The 16,150-nt window shown below is 43.5% G+C and overlaps 1 protein-coding gene across 5 annotated transcripts in view; it reads right to left on the bottom strand.

Annotated features, from left to right (window-relative positions):
• The window catches only part of PDZD2 (PDZ domain containing 2), a 200,083-nt gene that overhangs the window by 12,693 nt on the left and 171,240 nt on the right, over nucleotides 1–16,150 (bottom strand). For 4 of the 5 annotated variants that reach the window (XM_079329867.1, XM_079329870.1, XM_079329871.1 and 1 more), the window contains 8 exons: nucleotides 15,033–15,165; nucleotides 12,151–12,232; nucleotides 11,085–11,188; nucleotides 10,157–10,325; nucleotides 8,230–9,020; nucleotides 6,918–7,062; nucleotides 1,177–4,762; nucleotides 458–575 (listed from right to left, as the gene is read on the bottom strand). In XM_079329867.1, the coding sequence (XP_079185993.1) occupies nucleotides 458–575; nucleotides 1,177–4,762; nucleotides 6,918–7,062; nucleotides 8,230–9,020; nucleotides 10,157–10,325; nucleotides 11,085–11,188; nucleotides 12,151–12,232; nucleotides 15,033–15,165 (5,128 nt within the window). The remainder of the gene's footprint in view (nucleotides 1–457; nucleotides 576–1,176; nucleotides 4,763–6,917; nucleotides 7,063–8,229; nucleotides 9,021–10,156; nucleotides 10,326–11,084; nucleotides 11,189–12,150; nucleotides 12,233–15,032; nucleotides 15,166–16,150) is intronic. The other variant, XM_079329868.1, reaches the window with a different exon arrangement.

Genomic DNA, 16,150 nt, shown 5'->3' with positions numbered 1-16,150 from the left:
ATGGTGTTCAAGTTTCAGTATTGAACAAAATAAATTCAATTTCTGTGATTGCAGCTTCTAGCAAAAGGCACCAGGCACAAAATGGAGCAGAGCTTCCCTTGCACAGTGGGGAAACTGAGTCTGACCCAGATGGCAAGTGAAAAGCTAAGTTTTGATGGGCAGTTACTGGGGAGCCCAGATGGAGGAGTACTTTTCCTCTTAAAACAGGTCTATTTATTGTGACTCACAATTGCTTTTGAACTTCCTATACAAAAAGTAGTTCAAAATTATCAGGTTTATAGCAGGCATTTAAAAAACAACATTAGTAAAATTAACATCAATTGCAGTTGATAGTTACAGCCTGTCACAGGACTACTACTACAGGAGGAGCCCTGAAACAGTTTGGAAAATATTTTATCTACCCTGAAGAAAACTCTCAAAAATCCACCAATAACCCAGTTTTGTCTTGTGCTTTTACCTTTACTTGTGCTTTGACTTCCTGGAGCATAGCAGCAACATCACATTTTGGTACCACCACTGATAAAACAGATTGCAGTTTTTGCTGGTCCAGGCTTGAGACGAGCAGCTGGTCCAAGCTAAAATAAACATAAAAAGACAGAAGACCTCTGTATTTCCCAACTTAGTAGAGGTACATTTCACATATACAGTATAGGTTGGTATTACACAAAGAAAGAATCTTGAAAACTGGTAAGAAATGGTGCCTGCTGGGAGAATAGGAAGGGGCAGAGAAGGTTATTTTCAAATAATTCTGAAAACCAGTCCCTGTTTTGTTCCCCTCATCCTTCCCTAATGGTTTTAGCAACAGACATTAACAGGAGACAGCTACTTCTGAAGACTGCTTCTGGCAGGACAACAAGCTCGTTTGTCACCACAGGCTGTGCTGGCAGCCTGTGCTGTGCAGCCTCCTCCCCACCACTACTGCTGTGCTGTGACATGGCCAAAAACTGACCAAAACTAGCTAGAGGGGCCGCAGAAAAGGAGTCCAGCCATTCCACTGAAGCCAAGACACAGCAGCATGTCAGCTCCAAGGCATCAAGGTCATGAATGGCACTCCCAGACTGCGAGGGAACGGCAGGCTGGGACCACAGCTGAAACACGCTTTGGGGCAGACCTGCAGCACAGTGGAAGGTTTGCCTTGGGTAGGGATGAAACAGTAACAGCAAAGCTGACACCAACCTGATGGACCAGCTGTTTCCCCCATTCAGAGAGCTGCCATGGGGCGTGTCGTCGTCCGAGGCAGAGCCCGGCGTCCCCGAGCCGCTGTCGCGGGGGCTGCAGGCCCCCACTGCCATGGCACCCAGCTCCGCGGGGCTGCAGCGGGCCGCTGGCGCCACCCCGCTCTGGGCAGCGCCGAGGGCTCTGCGGGGCGCGATTTCCAGCTCTGTCTTGAAGCAGACGGGCTGCGGGGGCTCGGAGAAGCCCTCCCCACACAGCTTGTCCAGGTCGGGCATGCTGAGGGCCCTCAGCTCCCGCAGCCTGGAGCGGGACAGCGGCGGCCGCCCCAGGCCGCGGCTGCAGCGCGCCTGCGAGGCCGAGGTGGGAAAGGTGGCCACGTCTGCCCCAGCGCCATCCTCCTCGCTCCTCTGGGGCTTTCCATCCCCTTTGCCACCCTCGGTCACACACACGGGCTCTGTGCCAAGGGGAGATTTGGCCACGGCGTTGGCTGGGCTGGGGCTGCCACCGTAGGAGCTCAAGCTGCGCCGCAGTGCCCACGGAGCCTCAGCGGAGCTGGATGTGGTGGCCAACCCCCCGCACGACCTCCTGGCAAGGGGCAGCCTTGCAGCCGAGCATATATTGATGGCCTTCACAATCGGCCGGTCAAAATTTGCCAGGTTTTCAAAGGATTTGATCCTCTGTTTGACAGAGAAGGATGAAATTGGCTCATGTGGCCAGTTCAGCTCATAGTAATAGTAATTCCGCCTGAAGTTTCTCAGTTTATCAGCAGTGGGGTAGCTGATGTCACTGGCTGAGGGGGATGTGTCATGGACCTTCTGGGCACTTTTGGAGGAGTATGCCTGCTCCTTCCCACTCTGGCTGTTAGGCAGGTTCAGGTGAGCCATCTTTAACATCCCTGTTGCTGCCTGTGAGTATTTCTCCTCTGTGGTTTGGCCCTGAGGGACTTGCACAGGGTGCACCTCTGTAAAACGGCAGTCCTCTCTTAAGTGACCTGACAACTGGGATGGCATTGAGTAGGTCCTCATCACAGGTTTTGACAAGCCACAGAGATGTCTGTCTCCAGCAGTATCTCCTCTTGAGAAATACGGCATGGTCCCCATCTCCTCAGTCAGCCGAGGCACTTCTGTGTTCACCTCTTCTGTTTTCTCCAACAATGGCAGCCGCAAAAATGATGCTGGTGAGGATGAGGCAGAGGAGGAGGAGGAAGGGGATGATGAGGAGGAAAGTTTCACCTCAATGAAAGTGCGTTGGATCTCCCTCCCTTCCAGCTGCTCCTGCTGAACTGAGTGGGACCCCAATGAAGAAGAGCAGGCTCCAGTAGACATTCCTACATTTTGCAAATCTAATTGCCTAAGGTCATCTGCACTACAGATGCTTTTGATCGTGTTCAGGTCTCTTCTAGGGTTATCAGTTTTCCCTTTCACATATTCAGCTTTTGGTATCCCCTGAGGAGGTGAAGTGACTATGGACTCAATGTCTCTGGCTCTGAAATCATCCACCTTAGCACCTTTACCCTGACACACCATACCCTGCATGGAAACTTGCTTCTCTTTCGGCTTTCCCCATGAAAGCTCCCCACAGCCACATTTAATTTCACCACTAGTGGTTGGACTGCTGCTCCCATTCAGGAGAGGCAGAAGTGAATCTTCAGAAATTACCAGAGATGGTTTATTTTCTAGCTCTGATTTCAGAGTCTTTGAGGCTGCTGAAATGCTCTTTCCAGGATCTGAGTTTGTAGGTGAATTACGGGATAATGGTGTTTTCTTTCCCAGGAGTTTGGGGGACAGTTGTGGAGAAACAGAAGCCCTTTTCTGATCAGCCCCATTGACTTTGGCAGGAGCAATGCCAGAAGAATCTGAATTTGTCTTTGCTTTGCTTTTGATGGTGAACCCTTTTAGCTTTGGTCCCGTTTTAGATTTCTGATTATTTAAAAGGGTGTCCATTATACTTTTTTGTGCCATTGCCTTCGACTCCTGACAGGATTTTTTCTGTGAGGATGGGCTGTGCGGTACTGCAGCTCCTTTGCAGTGATTTGTGCCTGAGCTTTGGACTTTTCCATTTGAAGTCCTTCCTGAAGTTACAGAGTTAATTTTCTCATTTTTTCCTGGCAGTTCATGAGTTGAATTAGCCTTTGGATCTTTAGATCTAGTGGGAAAGGGTGACCTGAGTGATATTCCTCTTGTTGACGAGGCATTCACATGATTGCTGTCTGTTTTAGATGAGGTGGACAAACTGTTGGTTTCTTTCTTAACCAAGCAATAATTAACAGCATGATTACAGTCATCAACTGCCATTTCACTTTCAGATTTGCATCTCTGCTCATCATGACATCCTTCTTTCTCAAACAAGCTGTTCTTCTCCAAGACATTGACATTTCTAGCAGAGCAAAAGCCTGTCTTTTTGCAGTGCAGAGACCCTTTTTCTTCAATGGATTCACAGCATTTCTTGTGTTCATTACTGTTCCCCAAATCCATCTGTTGTTCTGTAAGTAAGGCACCATTGTTACTGAAAGAGTAAACCTCAGGGATACTGGCTGAATTCTTTAGGATGTCTTCTGGCAGGAGAACTGAGGAAGGAGAACACAAGGATTCAGAGGACACATCTGGGCACTGTGAAGAACATTGAGTGGGACCACTATGATCTTCCAAACCAAGTTTGTTGATGCTTGTCTCCAGTGATGCACACATTGCACAGCCCTCATTCTGCAAAACTTTGCCACTGTAAGAGTGCAGCGGGGACAGTGAGGATGAGCTTATTCCAGAGGTGAGATGCTGCTCCTGTGCAGGCTTCTGCAGCTCGTCATTCATGCAACAAATCTCAATTTGCTCCTCATCTGACTCTGTTACAGTAGAACCTGCAGGGGCATTAGCAGCAGCACATTGCCCAAGCAACACCTCACTAGCACTGTCAAAGACTTCTGTGACAGACTCTGCATCTGAGTGAGAATCCTCTGCAGCCCCATACATTGACTTTGGAAACGGGTCACTTCTTTTACCTTCCAGAGAGTTTGCTGCAGGCAACTCATCCTCATTTAAGCTGCTAAAATTCCTAGAATAGTTATTTAAAGAGTTTTTATTCACAGTAAAAAGTTTGCCTGTGTTAATGGAGTCCAACACAGACAGCCCCAAAACCCCTTGTGCATTAGCTCCACAATTCACAGTTTTTTCCAGCAGCTCCTCCTTGGGTGCTCGTGGCTCAGACCCGGGGCAGCCTTCGTCGGTGCCACAGCAGCACATGGTGGTGTACTCGTCTCGGAGGGGGCTTTCAGCGCGCGAGGGGGTGCGCGGGGCCCTGCTCTCGGGGGCTCCCATCTGGCTGAGCAGGTCATCAATGTCAGTGACGGGGATGGCCGTGCACTCCTCCTCACGGCTGCCCTTGGGGGTACCCCTGTGCACGTCCCTGCTGGTGGCATCAGGCGGCAGTGTTGCTCTCTGCGCCGCGCAGCCGCCGACGGCAGCCTGCAGACCTGCTCTTTCTTGCTTCCCAGAACTCTGCTCTTCCTCTGTTGTGAGAATGCTGTTGACATTGGCCTGGTTTTGAGTGTCTACCCCCGGAGACAGGATGAGGTTTGTAAATCTGCTGACAGCTGCATCATGATTGAAAAAAAACAAAAAGGCAAAATCCTGTCAAATATAAGAAGCGATATAGAAAACACCAGGTTTTATTACAGAAATAGACACCCACACAGACTATGTATTTTCATTTTGATCTGCACTCCTCCTCTTCTGTAATGATGTTTACTATAACTCAAATTAATCATAACCATGTGTATTTGAGTAGTGCACAGAAGGGAGCAATCCACTTATCCAAGGTGAGTAGTCATGATCTATTTAGCTCTCATCTCTGAAATTGCAGCAGTCAAGCAGCCAACTACCAAAGTGTCAGCATGCAGTAAGTCACGCTGAGCAGCACTGCTTCTCATCACTTGTTTGATCTCTGAAGCCTCCAATAGAGACTCCAGGGAGCACAGAAAGCCCTGACATAGCAAAGGTGACCAGATAACAGAGCGACAGTCTGTGCATAAATAACTTGGCTCTGACCCCTCAGCACTTCTGCAGGTGTTCAATGTGACACGCATGGGTGACGTTCTGCACACATTAAGCACATGGGCTTTACTGCATTTCTGGCACAGATCTCTCCTTGCTTCCAGTACATGTTTAACCCAGTCCTGGGCAGCACACTGAGCTCCCTGTGACTGCTGCATTCTGACACATCCCTGCTTACCCATTTCTCCACATCTTCAGTTTCCTGCACTTCATCCTATGCAACAGATTCCACCTCTCTACAATGCTTCTAAGACATACATCCCCACTCAAGCTGCCCTCCAGAGGCCAGTTACTATGACATGGGACACAGAAAGTGTATAGAGAAGGAGAAATTATTCACAGTGTCAGAACCCTTTCCTGCTAATTTAAAGGTGCCTTTGTATCTCTGTACTTCTTATACAAACCTGCAGGATTATCCATACCACTTAACTTAGATATCCATATTAAGAAGTGCTGATTCCTCCTGGAGTCAACAAGGGAAAAACACTTCAGGAGGGCAATCTCAAGCAGACAGGTTAAAATTTGAAATATTCCCCTGCTTCAGCAGGGGATCACATGCTGAAGAGACCACCCTTTCTTGCCCGTGGGATAGGACAATGAGAAAGGTAAAGTGTCTCACTAAGTACTGCCAGTATATCCTTCCCCCAGTGCTATTGGTTTGAAAAGCCACAGCAATCTAAAGAAACAAGAGCAAGATCCTGCCAAGCCTGGAAGTCCTTGAAGAACAACTGGAAGCCTAGCATCTGGAAGCACTTTAGGTTCCCAGGTATTAATAGGTACAAAAAGAAGATCATAAGGTAGAACAAAGCAAAATATTATGTTCTTCCTGAATTTGAAAAGTATGTTTTTCTTTTTAAAACACTAATTTCCACGCCACATAATTTGTACAGTCTGTGGGGATTCATATATTGCTGTAGCAGCATAAATCAGCCCTGAGCAAAAAAGCAAGAAGGTAAGAAGTATTTAAAATCACACTAGAAAACTTTTTGTAATGAAACATGCAAATAAACATTTTTATAAGATTTTAGTTTTCTGTTTAATTTTCCTGCACTTTAGAGAATTCTGACCCATAAAAGGGAAGGAAAGAAGGGGAGAAAGAAGGGGAGAAAGAAGGGGAGAAAGAAGGGGAGAAAGAAGGGGAGAAAGAAGGGGAGAAAGGAGAGAAAGGAGGAGAGAAAGCAGGAGAGAAGGGAGAAGGGAGGAGAAAGAGAGAAAGAGAGAAAGAAAGAAAGAAAGAGAGAAAGAAGACTTTTAGTGACTTACTGTCCATTCATAAAAACATTACTAGACCTTCAGATTTAAGAGAGATCGAGAGATTTGATTTTAAGGGGCCAATACATTTAATGAACAGGCACAGCAATAAAATGAGTTGTCAGGACAAGAGGCACTGCCATTTTAGCTCCTGGACTGCACCAACTGACTCAGACCTTTGCAAACACTGGCAGGAGAGAAATACTCTGTGTGGCAGCTTTGAATACCTCACACAGGAGTAGGTTTTCTCCCCTTACCCTGAAGCCTGGTTTGGTGATGAACTGCTTTGCTTGGCTCACCAGTGCAGACACAATGTCCCTGTGTCCTCCTCTCTGAATCCATGTGGAAAGCTAGGACAGCAGAAGATCAGGCCCAGCTGAATCAAGGACATTTCATTCACTGGGACCCAGAATAAATTATACAAAAGCAAAACAACTTTCTCACCTGATGCTGCCTTCTGGATCTCCAGGGTTACAGATGTGGGAAGACACTGCATAAGCAAGCAGATTTCCTCATACATCATCTTGCTGACGGGGATGCTGTTGATGGTGGTAATCTCATCTCCTACAGCCATTTTGCCCATTGATCCCTGATGCAAAGAGAGATTGAAGGAAATTATAAATACACATCAGAAGCCCTGCCACAGGGGCAAAGATTGCAGGGAAGCAATTAATAGCTTATGAGCAACATCCCCTATTTCATGTCACTGCAAAGCACAGGTACCACTGCTGTCAGTTTGCCAGCACATAAATAAAGAACAGACTGTGTTTCTGCCAGGAGGAGAATTAAAGACCAATCTTAAACAGGAAGGTCAAAAGATCTGCTGGTTTCTCTGGGAGATGAGTATCAGGATGGAGGACATAACCCTCTTAGTTAAATGAAATGGGATGGATCACTCCTAGCTTCTTCAGGACTGGAACACTGTGTATCATTTTTTAATTAAATGCATGAACTACTTCTCAGGTGGAACTCTCTTAAACCAGTGAACAGTGAACTGAGCTTGTAAGGTAAAGGTTTGTTTCTAAATACTGCAAAACAAGTCTGAGAAAAAGGCGGGAACAAAACCCAAATCCCCAGATGTTACAGTCCTATTCAAACTGCTATGCCATATCCCCTCTTACTCTAATGGCTGCTAATGAGATTAAAAATGTTGCAGCCAGGTTTGTACACCAGAGTATTATTCTTCTTTCTGCACTTCTGCATCTAGCAGTTCCACAACCAGCATGAAGCATGTATTATCACTGGTATGGGCATGTATGAGATGAAGAAGAGGAATGCGTTAATGGTACTGCTGCAGCTCTTGGCAAACCTGGCCAGCACATAAAGCCTCTTGGTTCCAGATCCCTGTAATATGGGGACACACATATATAAAATAGTAAAGCATAATATACATTTGTTACCACCATCCTCTGCCACCAAGATTTCCTTATTTTGTCTTTGCCTCTAGTTAGGGAATAAATAAAAAAATTGTGCTCCCACAAAATTACAATTGCAAGAGGGGATGAGATCATCTCAGTGGATCTGCATCTTGCTCTCTTAGTTTTGAATTAGCCTGGGTGCACTTCTGAATCAGAATAATTTTATTTAGCAGCAGCACCAGAACAACATGGGGTGAGACATTTAGCCCAGCAAGGACAAACACCTCAGTTGCACTTACTCTCAACAGACCACTTGTTTACTAATAAATTAAAAAAGTAATAATCATCCCCGCAATGGGAAAGCACATCACTATAAGGCAACTCAAATGATAAATTACCATTTCTGCTGGTCCACCGGGTCGCATGCCTGTGACAACAACCTTTAAGGGCATGGCTTGGATTTCCAAATCCAGGCCGAATGACTCGTGCTCATTGCGAACCAGAGTGACGACTTCAACCTGGCCCTGCCCGAGCGCATCAGGTGCTTCACACTTCTTGCTGTGAGGGAGCATCCTGGCAACAGGCTTGTTGTAAGAGCCATGCTCCTCCGTCCTGTGTCTCTGAAGGCTTCGGCACTCAGTGCTCATCATGCTTTTCACTCTGGTGACTGCTCTGTGCTCAAGTTTTGGCGATCTCTTGGATTCAAGTTGTGCTTCCCGGAGCTCTCTCAAACTCAGGCTGCCAAGACGAACTTCAGGCACACTTGAGTAATCAAAGGCTATGATGGGAAAAAAAGGAGATTCAATTTGCTCCAGAGTGCTGTCTGCAGACTCCACAGAGTTGCTGAAGACAGGGGAAGATGTCTCCATGCCACTGTATCTCGATGACTCACTGTCCTGGCTCTCATCATCGAGCTCTACAGACGAGGTTGTAATGACAATGCCAGCATCCTCCTGGCTCTTGGCCCTCTGGCTTCTGTGCAAGTGGGAACTTTCGTCGTCATCACTGGCGTCACCATCATAGAAAACAACCCTCCTCTGTCGGTGAAAGGGGCTGCGGGAAGATTTGGGGCTGTCGCTGAGGATGCCAGGTCGCACAGACTCCACGTGCTTGTTGTGATGGCCAGAAGACCTCCCACTAGCTGGAGAAGCCAAACCATTTGTTTTTGTCACTCCTGCATCTCTTGCAGCTAAGGAAAATGAAAAGTTACACTTTAACTGTACTTATGGATGGTTTTTAACATCATGCATCTCACTACAGCAGGATACACATGACTCTGCTTGCAGAGGAAACTTTTTTCTTCACAAAGCAAAAAGCAGGCTTTTCATGTCCCCCATCTAACTACAATAAACACCAAGAGGACTGCAGATAGCACTACAGTTTATGGGTAATTCCCGAAGTCACTTCATTGGCACATCTCGTTCCATTTTCAGTTTATTTCTAAATTATGGCTATGACTCAAAGAAGAAAGGGATACCAAATTCAAATGTGTAGTTTAGCTTAAACAATAGATTTTACTTTACATTTTCCTTAAACCTAAGCTCAGGACTCTTGCATTAGCTCACAGAGAGTAAAAACTGCTTTCTTGAACAAAGACTGAAGTATACAACAATCAGTTTCAAACTAACAAGTAACAAACCCAAGAATCCTTTCCAAGTTCTCCAAGAAGAACTGCATCTTACTCCATGGGAAGTTAGTTTGTTTTGGTTTTTTGGGTGGCTAGTTAGGAATATAAAAATGCTTTCAAACATTAATAATTTCCACAGCAAATAAGCTGTAGACAAAGAAATTACTTGAGAAACACAGGAAAGGGAGAACAAATATATCATTTAAATTTGTGATCAGGTGCACATCAGTAAGGACACACAAGGTTCTTTCAGCCAGTTACTATGGAGAGAAAGACACACATGCAAAATATCTAATGTAAAACTGCACATTTGTTTTTACATAGATTAACCCTCTCAAAGTTTCTGAGATAGCTATGAACACTTTCTGTAAATGTTAAAAATAAGAGGATCGGTTATTTGGAAAAAAACAAAATTCTGCAATGCTGTAAATCTAGTTTCATCCAAACCAATCAAAGAAATTTTCACATTATCAGAACAGAATTTTGGAAAAAGAAAAAATCATGGAAACAGGCATTCTGTGGATTGTTGTACATTCCTTCAATTTTCCAGAACTTCAGGCGATCAACACTGGCTTGCACTACCCTGCCTGGCATTTCTTACCATCACAGGGACCAGCACAGCTTCCCTGTACAGGAACCCAGCACTCAGTAACTCCCCCCACCCTAGCCCAATGTCCAGACACATCTGCATCACTTACTCAGGCTGCCAGGGAGAAGAGAGCCATCGTCCACCCAGCTGTTCCTGTTCTTCTGACGGACATGCTCTTCATCACACGAGCCAGGCACAGCATCAGAGAAGGGGAGATGGCTCGAACCATCGTGGGAGAAGTACTGGGACAGCTCTGCCTCAGAGCTGACAGATCCCTGCTGAAGAGAAGGGACCCTGGTGACCAGCTGTCCTCGGTGCATAAAGCCCCTGCCTGCATGTGAGCACCACACAGACCACTCATACTGCTGTGCTAATAAAGGAAGTTTAAAACCAGTTTTTAAAGTAGAGGACTTGTCAGTATTATTGGGAGATAAACTGTTAAAACTGGATGCCTGAAACACCTCATGTCAACATGTTTCTAAGCAATACAATAAATAAAAAGGGATTCCACATCCCACTGCTTTACAGGTGTGGTTCAAGGAAGAAACAAGGGATAAAACTATTCACTTTTGCAGTTTCCTTTATACATGTTCTACACTGAGAGAAGGGAAGGCTTTATATATCCAGACACTGTCTACAGATTCCTTGGCTTTACCAGGACAACAAGATTTTTCCACTATAATGGCTATACAGAGGGACTTGATCTCAGCCTTCTGCCCACAAGTTCAGGTCTCTCTTACTAACTTCATCTATGTCACACTTAGCAGGGGTATTTTGGAGGTGGCAGGAGGTGGGATCCCACAGTCTCCTCTGCCATGCTCTGCACATCACTCACAAAGGCTACAGTCACACAGGAAAACAGGAGCTTGCTGCTATCACAATTTAAATGTGTGACACAAGAAACAAACCCATTTATGGAGCCCATGTGACAGGGAAGGAGCATTCAGGTTTGGTTTTGAACCCCTTGACCAAGTAAGAGCTTCAGTAAAAGCTGAATTTGAAGCAAGCTCTATTTTTATTGCATCTAATCCTTTTACCCGGCTTGCTGGCTCCAAGAAGCGTTTCATTGTCCAGCTGAGGGGAGATGAGGTCTCTCCTTGTTTGGCCTTCACACTAGGAGATGGACTTTTTTGCACAGCTCCTGTTAAACACAGATTAATTAGACACCAAAAATTAAACTTGTAGTCCCTATAACCAAATAGGCTTCTCATTTATCTTCTGAGCTGGTGGCTGCTTTTAATCCCACTTTTTTATTATCTGAATTTCTTTCCTTAAGTAAGATTTATTCAGCATTTCATAAGCTCTCCCTCAGATCAGATGGAATGTTACCACCAAGACATGCTACGCCAGCCAGGCCCAGGGCAGTGCTGAGAACAAGAGATGAGCAGGAGATGGTCTTGCCCGGCTGGTGGAGCATGCTGCTGACTAGGGGCAACCTCAGAAGACAAATTAGCAGCCACTGGCAAGGTCAACCTCAAAGCATATCTTAGCTGACACACATAAAAAGGGGATCATAACAAATCTAACATTTTTGTCTGAACATCACCTTACTGGTCACTCTGCCATTGCCAAAAGTTTGCTTTCATCTGCCAGGCTTTAAGAACTGCTGGAGTTCAAACACATTACAGAGATGTCAGAGTACATACTTTGACATGACTTTAAAGATCAAAATGGTGTTAAAGCATATAGTATAGTATGCAACACCTAGACTTTTTCAAATGCTCACAATACTTTGTGAGTTTTTTTGCCATTAAGGACAAGCATAAATAGATGGAGTAGATCTTTCCTGTTCTTTTCCTACTGGAACTCTATGCTTCCCCTCTTCTTGAAAAAAGTTCAGAACAACTACCTCTTGACAACCCTACTTTCAGGTCATGGCAGCCTAGTGAAAGAAAGCAAGTTACATAAGCTGCAGAGCTCATCCATCTGAACTGGATGTTTGTGCTAAAATTTCTGCAGTGGACAGAGTAATTATACTTCCTACACTGTTCTGCTGCCTTGAGGGCTCTCAAAACATCAATGCTGGGCAATTTCAGAGCACAGCCCTTAAATGTTCCTGTATCTGTGAGAGAACACACACTAGAGAAGAGAACATGTTGCTACCTGTGACGTGAGAGGAGCTGGCATCCTTGCTCTCTCGGTGGGTAGTACGTGCAATTGCTTCATCCATCTCCTGCTCTGAAACCTGAAGTAGGTGGAAGACAAAGCTCAAACAGGGTACAAGAAATTACAGAGTCTTACCACTTATCACAAGTACATGATTCATTTCACATAAGTCACTATTTTTAAAGATGCAATAAAGAAGACCTAGTTGAGGGCTCCTAAGTCCTTGTCCCCTGACTCAGACTGTCTCGATGCCATTTTCCTGCAAAAACCAGGAAGCAGAAGCCTGCCAGCTGCATGAAGACTGCACCCAAGTGACACACAACATAAACAAATAAAACATCCCCAGACTTAAAGAAATCAAATGAAGCTATTACAGCCTGGTTTTAACTCAATTAAAAGCTGCACATTGATTTGTTGAGAAAATATGACTTTAAAATAGACAAAGACTGCTTTGTGCAAACATAAATCAGAAACTTAAGCTATTCTACACAATCTCCTGGAAAAATACCAGACTTCCCATAATATTAGCTTCTTATTTTAATTTCTCTTTGCTTTAAAAAAAAAAATCTAAATCAGTAATTGATAATTAATGTTTCTCCGGTTTAAGAATAAATACTGGTTTACCATATTTGCTAATTTAGCCCTTAATTACTGCCATACATTTAATTCTTATTACTGGAAAATATATGATTTTATACAGGAACAACTAGTCTGCAGGAATATCTGTTTAAGAACAGAAAGTAAAAGAATTCTGTCAAAAATACTTTCTATGCACACTGCTTTACATTAATTAAAATTCAGCATAAATAGAGACTACAAACTTGAGTATTCCAGAACCATGAAGATTTGAGAGATTCCAAAGCAAACTCAGCAGTTTAAACACAGTAAAAATGCCATATTCACTCAGAATAATAAGCAGACAGAAAATTTTGTGGTCTTTCTTTTGGAAGTACATGAAAAACACCAAAGCAAACATATTCAGCACCAAAATGTACTGTGGATCTTTTGTGTTATAAAATAAGAAATTAAGTATAAAAATGTTCAAAACAACATAAACCTTTGTAAAAACACATCTCTGTTTCCAGCCTATGTCATGACCTTATAGAAAACCAAAAGTCCCTGAACTCCTGGGGCACAAACATCCTTAGACTATGACCTATGGCCTTAAAACAAAACTTTAGGTAAAACATCTCTCTAGAGTTAAAATGGGTCTCAGGCACATTGCAGTACATTTTTTAAGTTAACAAAAAATCCACACTTCTGCAAACTCTGCCAACTTTGATGTTTAGCATCCTTTATGGCTCAGGCAGTTCAAAACAGAAAGGGACAAGCTAATTCCTAACTGCAGTCTGCATGCTGGAGTATTATTAAGAGCAAATAAAATAAAAATAAAATGCCCATACTTATATATTGATCCCCCAGCTTTCAGAAAATGGGTGTCAGTAACACAACAATAAATATGGGTTCCCACATGGACACTTCTCCAGAGATCCAGCTATGAGCGATTATGGATTCAACACTGCCAAGATTATGGATTCAGTACTGGAAAAGTGCTTTAGGGTCTCTCCAGCTCAACTTTTAGCTTTTCATACATTTCTTGGCAAATGATTTGTTGTCATATTAAATATCACTTATGGAAAACTGTAATAGGAGCCACTTAATAGTTTCCCTCTGTTACTGGGTAATACCAAGCAATTAGCTTAACTCAGTTCATCCTTTCAGCAGACACCAGGTTAGGTCACTCATCAGCTTTCGAGACTTCACCACAGCAGAAGAGGGACAGATGAGAAGGACAGACTCCACAGCAAAGAATTATTATTTCATGCTTCTTACAGATGCTCTGAATGTCTATATGCCTTAATAATGAAGTCACATTGAACCATTGTTTTGGTTCAGCACAGCACACAGACTCACCAGAAATACTGTTATCTTAGGCTATAAGCCCAATTCTTACCCTTACTGTGCTTACCTTTAACAGAACCACAGCCTCTTTCTTTCTAGCAGCACAAGGCCTTCCAGCAAAGATAATAAACTCTGGCAAGTAGGACCCTATTTGTTGACTGTATATTTGATTTAGCAGAAAATACACTATTAATTACAAAATAAGAAACCCAAGTTCTCCAAGTTATGGCTTTATTAAGGCCTCCATTTGTAGTTATGAGTTCAAAAGTCAGAGCTTTCTTGACCCACTAATGCAAATATTTTTACAGCTTCATTCCTGTTTAAACAGGAAGGTTTCGTACACTCATGAAATTCTTTGATACTGAAATAAAAGAAGCTGTTATTCCCTATAGCTTGGCTAATATGCTTTCATCTTCTATCATCAATTTTTAAAAAATGCTTGAGAACACTTACTTTGTAAATACAGTCTTATTTCCAAATTGACCTTGCACGGATTCAGTAGCAGTGCACTCCATACTCTCACGTTTTAAATCCTGAAGGAAAACTTTGATCTTTGGATAGATTTTACTTTATTATAGTTGATCAATTCAAGATGTTGATACATATATTCCTGGCCCTAAATAATATTCTACTCAAAGACAAAGTAACTGCAAAATAACTTTTAAGAAGAAGAGGTCTTGTGCTGTATTTGGATTTCTACTTCATACAAGTACGAAGAAAGATGGGAACACTTAATTCAAGCATTTCCAGGAAAATGCAGAAGATCAGTGGGTGACTAAGTGAAAAGCAACCGTGATGGTCCAGCATTGCTGTGACTTAGGAAACTGGAAAGCATAATTTCAATCCTGACGTCTTGCACAATACATGCCATAGCGTGAAAAAGCCATTTTATTCATTTTCTGCTTTTCCAAAAGCAGGACTCAAATTACACTGCCAGACGAAAACAACCCAGAAACAGTCACTCATTTTCTCCTCACCTTTGGGTTAGGATGACGACTAATGATTAGGCTGACTGGGCCTGGTCCACACTCGCTCAGGATTGCGTAGGCTTCGCTTAATGCCGCGTGACGCAGGCTCACGGAATCCGCCTCCAGAATCTGGTCACCCCGGCTGCACAGAGACACAAAGCCACCTAATCACAACCACCTTTGTTGTGCTTTCAACTGATGGCCAAGATTTTTCAAAGACACAAGTGTTCTGGAAAAGACGTGACTTTCAAAGAAGGCGCTGCTCCCAGTGATGTGAATGGTTTAAGCCCTCTTGAACTCAGAAACTACTTCTGCACTTACTGTCAGTGCAAAAATACCTATTAAATCTACCAAGAAAACTGTCTGCATTCAGACCAGGGTGAAAGCAAGCTTCAGTTCCAGTTCTGCATTCAGATATTTATTGAGTACAGAAGAGGAAAAATGATATTCAGATGGGCTGCCTCTTCACACCATATTGAATTACTTAGCAGTAACAATGATAAGAAATTCATGATTTAGGTAGAGTTTATGAAACAACTTCAGAAAAAAATTGAGCTTGGTAAGCCTGTATTTGCTAAAGATTAACTTATAGAGCCCATTAAAAAGGGAAAAGAAAAAACAAAACTAAACTGTCCTGAAAGGAAAACACACTGTGTTACTTAAAAGGGCATGTACTGATACAACAAGGGAGTATGGCTTTAAACTGAAAGAGTGCAGGATTAGATCAGGAAGAAATTCTTTACTGTCAGGGTGGTGAGGCACTGTAACAGGTTGCCCAGAGAAGCTCTGGACGTGTTTGAGATCATGATGGATGGAGCTTTGAGTAACCTGATCTAGCAGAAGGTTCCCTGCCCATGGCAGGGGGTTTGAAACAAAATGATCTTTAACATGCCTTCCAACCCAAACCATTCCATAATTCTATGACTGTTTAGTTCTGTTTTCTCAGTTTTGTAACTCTTGCTTATGGTGCTCAGACATCTGGAACTATTCAAAACAAAATATCATCAACTAGGGATATCATTAAAGCATCCTCCATAATTCCTGAAACATTTGCTTTGAATAGACACTCTCAAAGAATCTACTACTGCTGGCTTATGTTGGCCTACTTGTGACAATCAAGTACTGTG

Source organism: Erithacus rubecula (assembly GCF_903797595.1).
Source record: "Erithacus rubecula genome assembly, chromosome: Z".
NCBI lineage: Eukaryota > Metazoa > Chordata > Aves > Passeriformes > Muscicapidae > Erithacus > Erithacus rubecula.
Note: the sequence above shows the minus strand (reverse complement) of the source record. Positions and strands in the feature narration are given on the sequence as shown.